Below are 16699 nucleotides of genomic sequence, written 5' to 3' on the forward strand. Positions count from 1 at the left end.
GAGGTTCCTTCGCTCTTGAAAAACCTAAAAAAAAAACGAAAAAAAAAATTGAAAAACTTGAAAAATTGCAAGTTTTATTTAGAAAAATTGCTTAAATGTGTAATATTAGAAGGTTGAAAACAATTCAAGTTGAAAACAATTCAATGTTTAAAAAAATTTTCAGTAGCTTATTATAAACCTTTAATGAGGTTTTCAGACCCCTGGCTCTTGAAAAACTTGAAAAAAAGACTCAAAAAATGAGAATTGCAAGTTTTGTCAAAAAATACTTAAACTCGTGATGTTAAAATGTTGAAAACGATTTCATCACCACTAGAAACTATGCAGCATCACCGCTAGAAACTATGCAGCCTCAAAAAATTGTAAACATTAGTATAAATTTGCGTTATTTTTTTTTTGGATTACCAAAACCAATACGTCTAAAAATGGTCATAAAAAGTACTTATGTCTTGTAAAACTCCTAAAAATGACTTTTTAACCTTAAACTAAGGCCTTCCCAGTAGCTTCATCACACTAAGCACTTGAAAGACTGCTAAAAGCGGCTGAAACCTCTAGTTAAACTTAATGCCCGCTGGGCGCTACCTGTTTATCCCATTTTTAAGGACAAAAAGTCAAATGGGTAGGACGAAAAATCGGTAAAGCAAAAAATCCCATGAAAAAGACCAACACGACTAATATAATTGCTACAAACTTTGTTTGAGAGCAATTAATAAGCATTTTGGAGTAAGGTTTCTTTTTACTTTTCCCACAGTGGTTATTTTAAATATAATTTAAAAGATAGCGCACCAACATAGTTCAAATTCTTTAGGTTATGCAACCAATAGAAAACATACCCGGCAGATTGCCGGAAAATAGCCACCGTTGATTCCAATAAGCATGATTGGGATTGAAAGAATAGAAGATATCGAAAATAAAATTTTGTACAAAAATATTTTCAAGCCCGATTTATTTTGATGGCATTTTGTAGTTGAACATACTTCTGTTTCTTAGAGGGAGGCTACAGGGGCTACTATCAATACCAATAAGCATAAGAAATGGTAACTAAGACTTATAGAAACGAAATTCAAATAGCGGGCATCTTAAATTGGGCTTTATGGGTTTATCCCGTTTCTACTTCTGACTTCATTTTCTTATTCTGACTCTGTTCATTTTGAATTGCTTTGCTGAGCAACTGATGTTCAAATTTGTTTTCAGCAGAATGAGAGAAGAGAGAAACTAGCCGAGAAGTGCTGAAAAATGCTAAAAAAGCGGCAAAATGAAGCAAAAAAAGTTCGACGAAGTAAAAAACCATAGCAGGACAAGTCCTGACGTACAATTCAAAAAATTTTTATTGACTAAACAGAAATTAGACCAAGAACGGACTATGAACGGATTGGGAAAACCAGTTAGAAAAAACGATCCAAAAAACCGAAAAAACTTAAAATTTGAGTGAAATTGCCGCATGTAAACAAAAAACCACTACCGAGAAACCGAATTTTTGTTCAAACACCGTTTTCTCACTCTACTTTAAAATTAGAGCAAAAAAATTTCACGCCGCAAAACCACTCGCTTTTTCGCTCCACTTCCTGTTTCGGCGTGACCAAAATCACTACTCCCATTTGACTTCAAAAATCATAAATGTGTGAACAGATCTTAAAAAAAACATAGCCGGCAGAATTCCGGAAACGACTCGAAGTGAAAAGCCATTTAAACGCCATCCAACTAATCATCAAACAAAACGTGACTTCACTAATTAATGATTATCTTGAAACAAAAAAGTAAAAACAATAAAATCAAATCTTAAAATATGATAAAAAATCTCTGCCAAAAAAAATAACTTCATCAAAACAACTAGTACTTACAAAAACCACTTATTTGAATTTTGAAAAAAAATACTTTAGGCTAAAATTATGAAAAAAAGCTCTTAAAAACAACTTTCACTGAAAAACTGGAAAAAGTTACTAATTTTTTTAATATTTCAAAAACATATAAATCGAAAGAAAAATTCCCTTCAGCCAATCGGGTAACCAGATGATCGCAAAACAATAGGCAAGTCATAATAAGCAAAGAAACTTAGCTAAAAACAGAAAACGAAAAACTGCAAAAAATTAAGAAAAAATTTCCAAATTTCGCCATTTTTTTGTTATATTTCTCAACAAAAAAAGATTCTTACCCAGAAAACTGTAACCAACGGTTATCATAAAATTGCTCAAGTAGAAGGGGTTTCTTCAAAACCCATTTGAGCCAGTGAAACAAAATAATCGTCCCAAAAACGACATCATAAAATTCATATTAATTTCAAGAAACCTTCAAATCACTACCGAAACCAGCCTAAAATTAAAACAAAATCATAACCAAAGCTCTTAACCAAGATAAATAAAAAACTGCTTTTATATGCCGCACGTGAACAAAAAAAAATTTTGCTCGCTTAGAAAATATTTTCGCACATCAATTTCTCGCTCTCTCAAAAACAGCGGTATGAACAAAAACCCCTCTCTTTTCGCTTCCCTCTTCACTTTTGTTCAGCGCCATTATTTCTCCCCGAATTTTTTCACGCACTTCATTTCCCGCTTCAAAAATCACTCCAATAAAATTGATTCAAAAAGGACTTCTCCAATACTCTTCGAGTCGTAAAGACAGCGCCCCAATACAATTCAAATTCTTTGAATTGTAAAAATAGGAGCACTATAATAGCCGGCTGAGAAGATGAGGGCGGTTATTAACAAAAACATAGCCGGCAGATTGCCGGAATAGCTGCGAAAGAATAGACCTGCGTGCCATATAATAGAGATAGAAACATACAGATCTAAATTGAAAAAAAAATCGACGCCGCTCAAAAAACTAGGTTAAAAAACATTCAACGATAGATTAGTAAAGCTTGTTAAAATTCATTCCACAGAAGCCTCTTATTAGGTACCTTTACTGCACAAATGAGTTCCTTTGACCTTAAACAAATTCAAATTAAACTTAAGTTTTAAAGTGCAAAAGTCATTTTATTGAGTGAGGTAAGTCACGTATTATCAAAATCTAATCACGCAAATAATCTAAAAACTTTTGCTAAAGCGAGTGAGAAATAACGTCACGCGCGCAAATGCCGTCAGTGACAGGAAGAAGTCATTCAGAAAATTTGACTTTTTCAGCTTTGCTGTGTGAACAAATGTAAAACGAAAAAAGAGCGTCAGACGAAACAAAAAAACATAGCAGGACAAGTCCTGACGTACAACTCAAAGAATTTTCATTGACTTAACAAACAACTAGACCTAGAACGGACAATGAGTGAATTGGGAAAACGATTCCTTAAAAAAATCAGATGAAAAAAACAAAAAAAAACAGAAAATCTATGTCAAAATGCTGCTAGGGAGAACAAAAAACCACTAGTGAGATATGCAATTTTGATTCTAACAAAAAACTAGGTCCAGAATGAGCTGTGACTGGATTGGAAAAACTATTTAGAAAAAAAATTCGACCCAAAAAATCAAAAAAGCAGTAAAAATCGGAGCGAAATTGCCGCATGTGAACAAAAAACCACTACCGAGAAACCGAATTTTGTTCAAACATCGTTTTCTCACTCTACTTTAAAATTAGAGCGAAAAAAATTCACGCCACAAAACCACTCGTTTTTTTGCTCCATTTCCTGTTTCGGCGTGATCAAACTCATCACTTCAATTTGACTTCAAAAATAATGAAAATGTGTGAACAGATCTTAAAAAAAAGACAGCGCCCCAATACAATTCAAATTCTTTGAATTGTAAAAAAAAACCAAGAGCACCGCAATATAGCTACGCTCAGCTTACAGCTTCGCAGCTATAATAATAGGGAAAACAATTTTATATTGTGCTCAAATCCAACAACTCCAAAGAATCCACCTGGACACTAAAACATAGCCGGCAGATTGCCGAAAGAATAGACCTGCGTGCCATATAACAGAGATAGAAACAGATTCAGATCCAAATTGAAAAAAAATCGACGCCGCTCAAAAAACTAGGTAAAAACATTATTCAGCGATAAATTAATAAAGCTTGTTAAAATTCATTCCTCAGAAGCCTCTTATTAGGTACCTTTACTGCACAAATGAGTTCCTTTGACCTTAAACAAATTCAAATTAAACTTAAGTTTTAAAGTGCAAAAGTCATTTTATTGAGTGAGGTAAGTCACGTATTATCAAAATCTGATCACGCAAATAATCTAAAAACTTTTGCTAAAGCGAGTGAGAAATAACGTCACGCGCGCAAATGCCGTCAGTGACAGGAAGAAGTCATTCAGAAAATTTGACTTTTTCAGCTTTGCTGTGTGAACAAATGTAAAACGAAAAAAGAGCGTCAGACGACGGAACAAAAAACATAGCAGGACAAGTCCTGACGTACAATTCAAGGAATTTTCATTGACTTAACAAACAACTAGACCTAGAACGGACAATGAGTGAATTGGGAAAACGATTCCTTAAAAAAATCAGATGAAAAAAACAAAAAAAAACAGAAAATCAATGTCAAAATGCTGCTAGGGAGAACAAAAAACCACTAGTGAGATATGCAATTTTGATTCTAACAAAAAACGAGGTCCAGAATGAGCTGTGACTGGATTGGGAAAACTATTTAGAAAAAAATTCGATCCAAAAATTAAAAAAAAAAACAGTAAAAATCAGAGCGAAATTGCCGCATGTGAACAAAAAACCACTACCGAGAAACCGAATTTTTGTTCAAACACCGTTTTCTCACTCTACTTTAAAATTAGAGCAAAAAAATGCACGCCGCAAAACCACTCGCTTTTTCGCTCCATTTCCTGTTTCGGCGTGACCAAATTCACTACTCCAATTTGACTTCAAAAATCATGAAAATATGTGAACAGATCTTTAAAAAAAAGACAGCACCCCAATACAATTCAAATTCTTTGAATTGTAAAAACCAAGAGCACCGCAATATAGCTTCGCTCAGCTTACAGCTTCGCAGCTATAAAAAACATTCGCTTACAATTAAATTGATCAGCAACAGGACTCCAGCCATTTGAAAAAAAAAAGATTCTCGGAGGGAAAAATGGATGCGTGGGGGGATACTAGCCCCTTCAATTGAACGGTGACACATCATACTATACCACTCACCGGTTTAGATTTCTTCGGATTGTTTCCAAAATTGAGGGAGAGAGACGAGTCATCGTCGAAAGAGCCCACATCTGAGAGGGGTCTGGGCGACAACTGATTGTTCGAGGGTCTGGGTGAATCATCTGCATTTTGATTCTCATCGCTAGGTCGAAGAACAGGAGCCGTTTCTCCATCTTCTTCAGGCTAAAAAATATGTTTGTCTCAGAGCAGAACTTGAAAGTAACCACGCAGTACGTGAAGTTTCATTAACCATCCATATTAATTTAGTTATTTAGATCGAATGAAGTTGATTCGTTTTCTTGTTGCTTGTTTGGAATATTGCTATTAATAATTACTATTATTACATAATACACTTCCATGTACATTGTTTTAATATCTGGTGAAGTGGAATTCAAATAATTTTTCTTAGTTATTCTACTTTGGTCTTTTATATTTTCACCCCAAAACTCTAATTGAAGACTTTTTTCGAGATCGATTAAATTTCAAATTTACATTAATTTGTTAAATATTTCCCCAGAAATGTCGAAAAGATGAGGAATATTCAGTTAGGTTATACTGACGACTTTAAGAATTTACTGGTAGCTTGAATTAGAACTCACAATTTGCTTGTAAATTGTTATCTACATTACTTCACCCAAAATTACCGCCAACAAAAACTCTAATGGAGGCTATAATTTCATTGGGGGGGGGGGTATATGGGAAAGACCCAATTATTTTAAGATTTTTGGGTCAATCATTTTTATTTTCGTTAATGCAAACCCAACCTTCTTTAGGTGGCCATGGGTAATAGACATAAACGAAATGCACTGGTGTATAGTAAGTCATCAGCAAAATTAAAAGGAAAGGTGAAACAATTCCAATTAAAGAATTGAGGAAAGAAAAACATTAAAGAGATCTATTCTGTTTTGACCCCCCCCCCCCCCCCCCCCCCCCCCGCTTAGCATAAATTTTTTATGACCCCCAAACGCACGTTCTATTTTCTTACATAGTAACGTGATATGTAACAACCTATAATCTGTCACTGGGGGTCATAAAAAACACTGGGGTGGGGTGGGGGGGGGCAGAATAGATCTCACTAAAGCAATAACAACTTAAAGACTCAGTTCATTTCCTCGATAATGGAAACCAGAGACATTTTAAAACACAGTATTTGTGAAAATAGCAAGAACATTTTTGCATCCCTAGTCCCCGTACCATCAAAATCAGGTAATTTTCACTTCAGACTAAACCACTAAACGGTTACATACCTTAACCAAATTCTGAAAATCCAAACAGACTACTAATTGCTAATTACAGCCATGACGCAGCTCAAAATACTGCAGAAAACTTTCATTTTTTGTTTGCTACCCCAGCTTAGTGGGTGCATATTACTGGCATACCCAAGCCGCGTGCTGTTTTACCAAATTATATTGATTTACTCTGTAATCGAACGTGCTCCATATCTGGGGGGGATACAAATTGAATCTGAAATTGTTTATTCTGTTGATTAGAAGTGTGAAATCTTCCAATTCTACTTGCTCTAAATTGTTTCAAACTAACTTTTTGGAGCGTTAGAACATTTTGCCGTCCAGATTTGTTTCTAGCAAGACTTTGCATGCTTTCAGTAGGGTCCTAACATAAATTCATTTTGAAAAAAAAACATGCTCTGGATCAGCGCTGTATTTTGGGATATTTTCCGCTTGTGCCCCCCTCTAGTATGTTATGCATCCTCCAATTACAGAGTACGTGTCATTAAAGAGTAAATAATAATGCAAAAAATGGCACAAGTTCTAAGGCATGCAAATAATAAGCCACTATTAACCGCGGGGATGGGCGAACGAAAAAGATCCAAATACTTTTGCAGCGTTTTACAGATTAATGTTTCCGCGTACCGCAGCCAAAATGTTGTGGTTACGGATAATTTCTATTTCATAATATCTGCCACACAAAGCAAGTCAGTTTTTTATCAAAAAATCGGTAGAAGCGGCAGATAAATTGATTGACTAGAAAACATTATTTTTTATTGCAAAGTGTTTTGCACAGCCACGCGATGTTTCAAAATCTTGTCATTTGTGCCTCTAATTTCATGAATTTTCACTTTAACTGGTATTCAGATTTGAAAAAAAAACAAGAGCATTCTCAATAGAAATCTACAACAACAGAGATAAAGCTATTTGCACACCATCCCCTTGGACATTAATTGATGAGTGGCAAAATCACAATTGGCAAATTAAAAATTGAGAATATTTCGGATCGATTCTGCTTTCCCTCCCCCAGTGTTTCTATTCCCCCAGTTTCACATCATGTATTGTTATACAGCACGTTACTATTTAAAAAAGTAGCAAGTGCCAACGGCGGGCGCATTGCTCTCAAACGACTGGGGAGCAGTTGTCTTCGTCAGCATCTAGAGGGGTTCAGGTACGCTAGCTTAAACTTAACAGAGAGGTTGAAAAAGTAAGATTATTTTGGGAACAAATAAAGAGGGGGTTTGGAGTCAAGGCGTCAAAGGAGTCTGGGGTCCAGAACCGAAAAATTGCCCCTCACGGCAGCTCCAAGGATTATTTGTACAAATAAATTTGTTACCAAGGATTTGTTTCAGCAGCTCCAGTAATTTGTACACATAGACGCGTAAAGCGCTCAGAAACTGTTCGGCAACTTAATTCTCCCCCACCCCCAAGCTTTACCTGTTTATCTTGTTTTTACGGACCAAAACTCAAATGGTCAGACAAAAATCCCCTAATACGAAAAATCGTAAAAAAATGAAAGACCAACAGGACTCTAGAAAATTCGCTTGTGATCAATTGAAAACTTTGATCGCTAGAAAAGTCATTTAAGAGCAAATAAAAGTAAACGACAAAAGTCACTCGAAAAATCCAAACGGTCAGGCAAAAATTTTTCATAAAAAGACCCTCAATAATTGCCTCAAATTTCAATCGAGAGCAATAAAAATTGGATAATACTTTCGATTTTTTGAATTCACAAAACTTGGACAAGTTTGCACAAGAGTTAAGCGAAAGCACCTCCCCGTAAAACTCTTTTTGCAAACAAAAAGATTACAATACTTTTGGATAATAAAAGTTACGAACTGCGTTTACACCGTCATCTGGACGTCCATTAATCACTTGGAATATTCACGAGTCCAACCTGTTTTTGAACCTATATTTATTTCTACCAAAACGCAAACTTCGTCATTAGTGATACTAGATTGGAATGCTCTACCAAGTGAAATTAAAATCAACAAGACAAAAAATTTCCGCAAATAACTTAGAACTTTCTTCTGCTGTTTTTAACTTGAACCCTTATTTGTGGAAGGTTACTTGTTCAACGCGGCTTGACTGAATTTGCGGAAAGTGAATTAGACTTATAGTTGTTGGGTTGAAGTATCAGAACATACAAATTTAACGCGTTTTTCTTTGAAATATGCGACAAAATTTGTATGTACTAAACTTTTCTGTTGAATGTAGTAAGTAATTTTTAAATTCAGTGTTGCTTTTAAAAAAAACAATTTTTATTATATTAGCTATACAAATGCAAATGAGCAGAAAAGATTGAAAACATCAAGAAGAATATCTGAAAAACGTCATCTCCGCAAACTTAAGTGAAATAAATAGTGGTCAAATGTACACTAACTGGGTTGTCTGAGTCGTCACCGAACCACGAATCTGCCGCCTCTCCTCTCCGTTTGCCACCATTCGACAGTTCTTGACCTTCCTGTTGACTCCTTTGCGATACATCTTCTAAAATGACCAAACAACCACAACTACATAAATCAAGTATCATTCATTACAAAATATGTGGTTGATTTATCATCCTTCATTCAATTTTTTTTATCATTATCTGCTGCCAACTACGGCTAAAAATCCGACAGGCGACCAGAAAAGTTTTGCTCGTAACAAACATTTCACGTGCGATGAGAGCCTCACCGTTTCACAGAAACTAAGCTGGCATTCATTTTGTCTTCTATTTCAATCCCTTAATAACTACATTCCTTCAACTCAAATCCTCCTTTTTTGTATAAATTATATAGAAAAATCTCACCACAATTTCCGCTGTCAGATTATTTTCTCTACTCATTAAATCAATTCCAGACATAGCTAAACTAAAATTCGCAGGATCCATGTAAAGTGAAAAATAAGAAACATAACGTGGATGAAAGTACAAACTAATTTAATCATCAAATTTGAAAACAATACAAAACTAAGTACAAGACACATTTGGTCTCACGGGAAATGATGAAATGAGAACTAATCAAACACTAAAACCGAGCTAAATTAAACATTTACTACAAAAAAAACATTGCCGGCAGATTGCCGGAATAGCTGCGAAAGAATAGACTCGCGTACCGTATAATAGAGATAGAAAAAAAGATCGAGATAGAATTGAAAAAAATAAAATCGACGCCACTCAAAAAACTACGTAAACAACATTTAGCGATATATGAATAAAGCTTGTAAACATTCATTCCGCAGACGAATTTTCTTTGGTACCTTTACTGCACCTATAAATTACTTTGACCTTAAACAAAATCAAATTAAACTTAAGATTTAAAGTGCAAAACTTAAGATTTAAGGTGCATTTTTTTGAGTGAGGTCACGTATTATCAAGCTCTTAAACATACCCGGCAGATTGCCGGAAAATATCCGCCGTTGATTTCCATAAGCATGATTGGGATTGAAAGAATAGAAGATAATGAAAAAAAAAGATTTTTGTAAAAAAAAAACATTTTTTAAACAGATTTATTTTGATGGCATTTCATAGTTGAAAATAACGTACTTCTGTTTCTTAGAGAGAGTTTACAGGGGCTACTATCAATACCAATAAGCATTAGAGATGGTAACTAAGACTTATTGGAACGACGTTCAAATAGCGGGCATCTAAAATTGGGCTTTATGGTTTTATCCCGTTTCTATTTCTGACTTCAATTTTTTTATACTGACTCTGTTCATTTGGAATTGCTTTGCAGAGCAACTGATGTTCAAAATCACTTTTAGCAGAATGAGATAAGAGAGAAACTAGCCTAGAGAAGTCAAAAAGATATCACGCAAAATGTTGAAAAAGCGGCAAAATGAGGTAAAGCGAAACATTTTTTTATTCGACGAAGTAAAAAAAAAATAGGAGCGCTATAATAGCCGACTGAGAAGATGAGGGCGGCTATTAATCACGCAAATGATCTTAAAACCTTTACTAGAGCGAATGAAAAATGACGTCACGCTCGCAAACGCCGTTAGTGAGAGGAAGAAGTAATTCACAAAATTTGACTTTTTCAGCTTTGCTGTGTTAACAAATGTAAAACCAAAAAGAGCGTAAGACGACGAAACCGAAAAAAACCAAGAGCATCGCAATATAGCTCCGCTCAGCTTACAGCTATAATAAAATAAATAAAAAAACATAACCGGTAGATTGCCGGAAAATAGCCAACGTTGATTCCCGTAACGAAGACTGGGATTGAAAGAAGCGAATAGACAAATAACAAAAATGCTTTTTGTACACAAACAAAAAGTGCGAACTATTTTGATGTCATTTGGAGCTCAATATACTCCTGTTTCGTAGTGAGATGACACAGGGGATAGTATCAATACCAATAAGCATTAGAGATGGTAACTAAGAAAGTTCGAGTGGGCAAAATTAGGCTTTATGGGTTTATCCCAATTCCATTTCGTTTTTTGATACTGACTCTGTTCATTTTGAATAGTTTTGCTGATCAGCTGCTGTCTAAAAACACTATTAGCAGAATGAAAGAAGAGTGAAACTAGCCTAGAGAAGTCAAAATTTTCACGGAAAACGTAGAACAAGCTGTGAACAAAGGTTAAGCAATAAAATTTTAGTGAGACGTAGTTAAAAAACATAGCAGGACAAGTCATGAAAAATAATCCGTTGACATGAAGGAAAAACTGTGAACTAATGTACCTGACCAGGAGATCAATTGAACAATCCAGCCAAAAAGACAAAATCTCAAAAGTTTGGAAACTAAAAAAATCAACAAACTAAAAAAACAATCATTGCTAACACTCTTACACTTTTACCCTGAAAGCCAAAAACGATACAATTCACTACACTTATTAACTAACGCACAAGCCATGAAAGATTTATTTGCCACTAAAGGTAGATAAACGAGAAATATGACAAATTTAAAAAACTGAAAAGTGCAAAATTTAAATTTTCTAAATTTCGCTAGAAATCTTCAAAACCATTTTTTTTCTCTCTTAGAGTTCATCAATGCAAACAATCTGCATGAAATGTTTTGTTGCCCAGTAAAGATAGTTAAACTCGGAAAATAACAAAATTCAAAAACAATTGCAAATCTTAACATAACGTTGCTAAAATTCGAGATAGCAATTACTTCAGAACCATTACATTGTATCCAGAGACTATCCAGAATCTCTATTTCAAGACTTAAAAATCCACTTGCTAATAAAGATCCATAAACTTGACACATGATAATTCTCAGGAAAATCAAAGAAAATTTGAATTTTATCAAAAATTGCTAAAACTCCGGTTATTTAAATATTGATAACCATACCATTACCTCTAACAACTATGACGTAACTTATTATCAAACCCTGAAGGAGGTTGCTGGGCTCCTAGTCCTGGAAAAACTCAAAAATTTAAAACATTTATAAAAAAACTTGAAAAAATTTCAAGTTATATATGAAAACTGCTAAAATTCCTATTATCAAAAAATGAAAATTATTTCATCGCCACTAGTAGAAACTATACAGTAACCTTTTATCAAACCCTAAACGAGTTTTGTTGGCCCTTGGGGATAGAGAAACCTAAAAAATTTTCAAAAACTTAAAGTGAAAGCTTTTTTTTAAATTGCTAAAATTTGTGATAAAAAATGTTGAAAACCATTCCATGGCTAATTAAACTTTTTCAGTAACCTATTATCAAACCCTAGAGAATAATTCCTGGCACCTGGGGCTGGAAAAACTTAAACGACAATAAAGGTAAAAAAATTTGAAAAAAAAAAATTGCAAGTATTATAAAAAAATTGCTAAAATTCGTGATGGAATGATTCTGAAAACCATTCCATTGTCACCAGAAATTATTGAGTAACTTATTATTAAAACCTAGAAGAGTTTACTTGGCACCTAGGGTTGAAAAACTCAAAAAGCAAGAAAATTTTTAAAAAAAACTTGAAAACATTCTAAAAATTAGAATAAATTTGCGTGTTTGTTTGGAGTACCAAAACCTATAGCTCTTAAAATGGTCAAATAAATTAAATACGTCCTGCATAAGATCTTTATCAACTTTCACAAACCTCAATTCCAGCCTGGTCCAGCAAAAAATTCTGAAAAGGGCAAAAGAGCGCGAAAAATTGCAACATTTCGGGCAGGAAAACTCCTATAAATGAACTTTTAACTTTGAATTACGGCCTTCCCAGTAGCTTCACTACTCTAGGCACTTGAATTACTACTAAACCCGACTAATGGCTTCTAATGAAACAATGAAACTTGATGCTCTCTGAGCTTTACCTGTTTATCCCGTTTTGGAAGCTTAAAGTCATGAAAAAAGGTGTGAAAACATCTTACAAAAAAGACAGAGCACCAATACAATCTAATTCTTAGATTGTAATAAAAAATAGGCGAGCTATAATAGCCGGTTGAAAAGCTGAGCGGCTATTAAAATTATACTTAAACAAAAAAATGAAACTAAATTTCCTAATGATGTGGGGTTATTCTGTACCAATTCAATCAAAAGTCTGGTCCTCAAATAGCCCTGACCTAGAATGATATAGCCTTCAGTTTACCTTAACTTCTCAAATATAAGTATTCAAAAATAATCACGATGAAGAAATTCTTCACCAGAAAGCAAAACACTGCCGTAGAGTAGAAAATGACATCAAGTAAACTTGGCAAAGGATTGCATGCATTGATGTCTGAACAAAAATCTGCAATTACAGAAGCCATTCAAATAATCGGCAATCAACTAATTTCCATAAATAGACTCAAATATGCCTCATTAGAGATCAGACGAGTCGCTAATGAGACTAGCGACAAAACAACAAAATTAATTTCAAGAAAAATACAAGAAATCGCTCATATAGTTCAAAACCAATTTGTCGAAATTGTTACACTAACACAGAAAAGTTGCACAGTTTACAATATAAAACATTAGAGCCAATGATACCTGTCATTTAGGAGACTAAGTGGCAGAAAAACAAAAACAGCAACAAAAATGGCTAAATCCAAATAATCACCGAAATTTTTTGTGCCAAGTCGTGAAAACTGTTAGATATGAATTAGACCGGTAATTAACAAGTCATTATAATTCGTTAGAGAATCAATGTACCCGTCATTAGTAATAGAACACTAAATGACAAAAAACAAAAACTAAAAGAACTTGCCAAATCAAAAAATCACGTCAATCAAGTCAAACAGATCGTATCAAAAACTTTCAATAAAGAATCGATTAAAAACATTAAAATATGACTCGCTAGAAGGTCTAAAGGCCTGTCAAAAATGAAACAACGTGGTAGAAAAAAACAAAAGCGACAACTAGCAATTATGAGATTGAATAACGAAATTACATAAGCAATCAGAATCCAAACAATTATTTACATTTCCGTCAGTCTAATAAACCGTAAGTTGCCGTTTGAAGGGTTTAAACAATAGCAACTAATCATTAATAGAACACACGTATCATTTTTTAAAAGCAATAGAGCAGAAAATATGAGAAAAAAGAGCAAAAAACAAGGCAAATAGCCGCACGTAAGAAAATCACTTTCGACAAACGAAACATGTTTAAACACAAATTTTTCACTTTCGATCACAAAAAGTTTGATAATATTTCACTCCATGAAACTAATCACTTTTTGCTCCTCTTGCTGCCTTAGAATTACTACTACAATTTCACTTTCCATTGACAAGAAAAAGTAGAAATAAGTGTTAACAGATCTTGAAAAAGACAACGCACACAAAATTCAAATTGATTGAGTTGTCAAAAGGCGAGCAGCTGAATAATAGCCTTTGAGAGCCAGACGGCAGTAAGAAAAAACAGATAACCGGCAGATTGCCGAAAAATAGCTGTCATTGACTCCCATAACACCGATTGGGATTGAATGAACAGAAGGATCAATGCCAAAACGCATTAGAGATGTCAACTTAGAACTCGGTTCTATTTTGGATTTCGCTTATGATTCCTTTCATTTTAGATTGCTTTGCTTTCTATTTTGGATTTCGTTTTCCATGACTCCCTTCTTTTTAGATCGCTTTGCTGATCAAATCCTGCTTTAAAACACTTTTAGCAGAAGGAGCGAACAATGAAACTAGTCTAGAGAGAGAAGCCAAAATATTTCGTGCAAAATGTCGAAAAGGCTGTAGAATGAGTTATATAAAGCCAAACCAATTTTGATACTACAAAGTAAAAAAAACAAGGAAGGACAAGTCATGTAATAGGATCCAATTAATGGAAAAAGATAGAACTACTGTACCTGACCAGCATATCAATTCAGAAACGCCAGCCAAAAAGAAAAACAATATCAAAAGTTGAGAAACTAAAATAATCAAACTAAACAAAAATATAACCATTGCTAAAACTCTTACGCTCTTGAAGCTGTAATTCTGAAGGCCGAAATTCATCTATTTAAATATACCCATTAACCCACGAACACGCCTCGGAAGAGGTCTATTGGCCAATAAAGGTAGAAAAAATCGAGAAAGATAAATACTTTTCAATAAAATTCAAAAATTTTTAAAAAGTTTATTAACTAAGCAATATTAAAAAGTTCAACTGTCTTTGGAATCTGTCAAGTAAACCATCTGAAAGACCTATAAAAGTTACAGTAGCCCGCAAAGATTGATAAACAAAGCAAAACACAAAAAACAAACCATCGAACATTGCAGTGCAACGCCGCTACAATACGTGATAATAACTTCTTCAGACCCATGTCATTGTCTCAGAGGCTATCCAGTGACCCAATTTCAAGCTCGTAAATACTTTTACTGGCACAAAAAGATCGATAAACTAGCAACATGAAAATAATTTTCAGAATTGAAATATGCAAGAATTTGTTATATTAAAATGTTGAAAACCATTCCATTGCTACTAGAAGCTATTAAGTAATCAATTATCAAATCCTAGATCAGGTTACCTGGCCCTGGAAAACCTGAAAATGACAACAATTTTCAAAACTTAAAATTGCAAAATTTATCAAAAGATGGCTAAAATTTTTGATATTCAAATGTTGACAACTATTCTATTGTCATTAGAAACTAACCAATAACTTATTGTCAGACCCTAGATGAGGCTCTATGGCTTTTGAGGCTGGAAAAAAGCTTAAAAACTGACAAACAATTCAAAAACTTGAGAAAGTTATATTAAAATAAAGCCACAATTCACGACATTAAAGTGTTCAAAACCATTCAATTGCAACTAGAAACGAAGCGGTAGCCTATTATCAAACTTTGAGGTTACCTGGCCACTGGGACAAGAAAAATTGAACAAACGACTATTGTTTTCAAAAACTTGAAAATAGCAAAATTTATTAAAAAATTGCTAAAATTCGTAATGATAAAATGCCATTGAAACTATGTAGTAACCTATTATCAAGCCCTAGAGGAAGTTTATGGCCCCTGAGGCAGGAAAATCTCAAAAAATTGTCAAAAAATATCATTTTTTGTGTTCATGTTTGCAATACCAAACCACATAGCTCATAAAACGACCATAAAAAGTAATTATATCTTGCAGAAGACCTTTATCAACTTCGACAAACGTTAATTCAAGACATCAAAAAATTCGAAAAAGGACAACAAAAAAAATTTAGGCTCGAAAACTGAATTAACCTTTTAACCTTGAATTAGGGCTTCCCAGCAGCTGCACCACTCTTAAGGAATTCAAAGACTACTGAACCCAGCTTGGGGCCTCTAATGAAACTTAATGACAGCTGGGACTTGACTGATTTGTCCCGTTTTGGAAGATCAAAGTCATTGAAAAAAAGATATAGCCCCAATACAACCAAATTCTTGGATTGAAATAGTAGCACTATGACAGCCGGCTGAGAGCATCTATTAACAAGAAAACATTTTCGCAGGAAGAAACATTTCAAGCATTTTTCTTGAACTTCGGGCGAATTGCTCACAAACAACTAGCAAACGACTAGCTGCAGTTTAGAGGCTTGATTTAGCCTAATGGAAGTACGGGAATTGGGGTTGGGTTTTAAGTTGGGGGCGAGGGGATCAAACTATAAGACCTGCCCATCACACCAAGAATTCCTGTCTCCAAAAAAGTTTCGGCGGATCGCTTAGTTAAAGCCCAGCTAGCCGAAATGCTGCAAAAGAACTTTATGCTCACCGGGAGTTATCTGTATACCGTTTTAGAAGAGCCAAAAGGGTCCGATGCAAAATCGGTCTACCGAAATGAAAAATCGCTTGATCACCGCAAGACTAAAAACTTCGTTTGAGAGCAATTAAACAAATTCCATTACCAACAGTTTATTGAAATCTCCAACATAGGCGGCAAATTGCCTGAAAACAGCCACCGTTGACCCACTTTACGCACATTGAGAGTGAAACAGAAAAAGAAAAAATAGCAAGAGAAATTGACAGAATTTTTCTAAGCGTCAGTATTCTTATTTCATGTTTGTAAATTCGGTTAGATTCTATAATAAAGTTAACTCCGCTTCTAAACTGAAGGCTGATAAGCATAGCA

The 16699-nt window shown here is 34.3% G+C and overlaps 1 protein-coding gene across 2 annotated transcripts in view; it reads right to left on the bottom strand.

Annotated features, from left to right (window-relative positions):
• The window catches only part of LOC142353605 (uncharacterized), a 105847-nt gene that overhangs the window by 68677 nt on the left and 20471 nt on the right, over positions 1-16699 (bottom strand). For both annotated transcript variants that reach the window (XM_075405891.1, XM_075405892.1), the window contains exons 6-7: positions 8681-8787; positions 5072-5254 (exon numbers count right to left, since the gene is read on the bottom strand). In XM_075405891.1, the coding sequence (XP_075262006.1) occupies positions 5072-5254; positions 8681-8787 (290 nt within the window). The remainder of the gene's footprint in view (positions 1-5071; positions 5255-8680; positions 8788-16699) is intronic.

The sequence above is a fragment of the Convolutriloba macropyga genome, chromosome 14, assembly GCF_964194025.1.
Source record: "Convolutriloba macropyga chromosome 14, txConMacr16.3, whole genome shotgun sequence".
Lineage (NCBI taxonomy): Eukaryota > Metazoa > Xenacoelomorpha > Acoela > Convolutidae > Convolutriloba > Convolutriloba macropyga.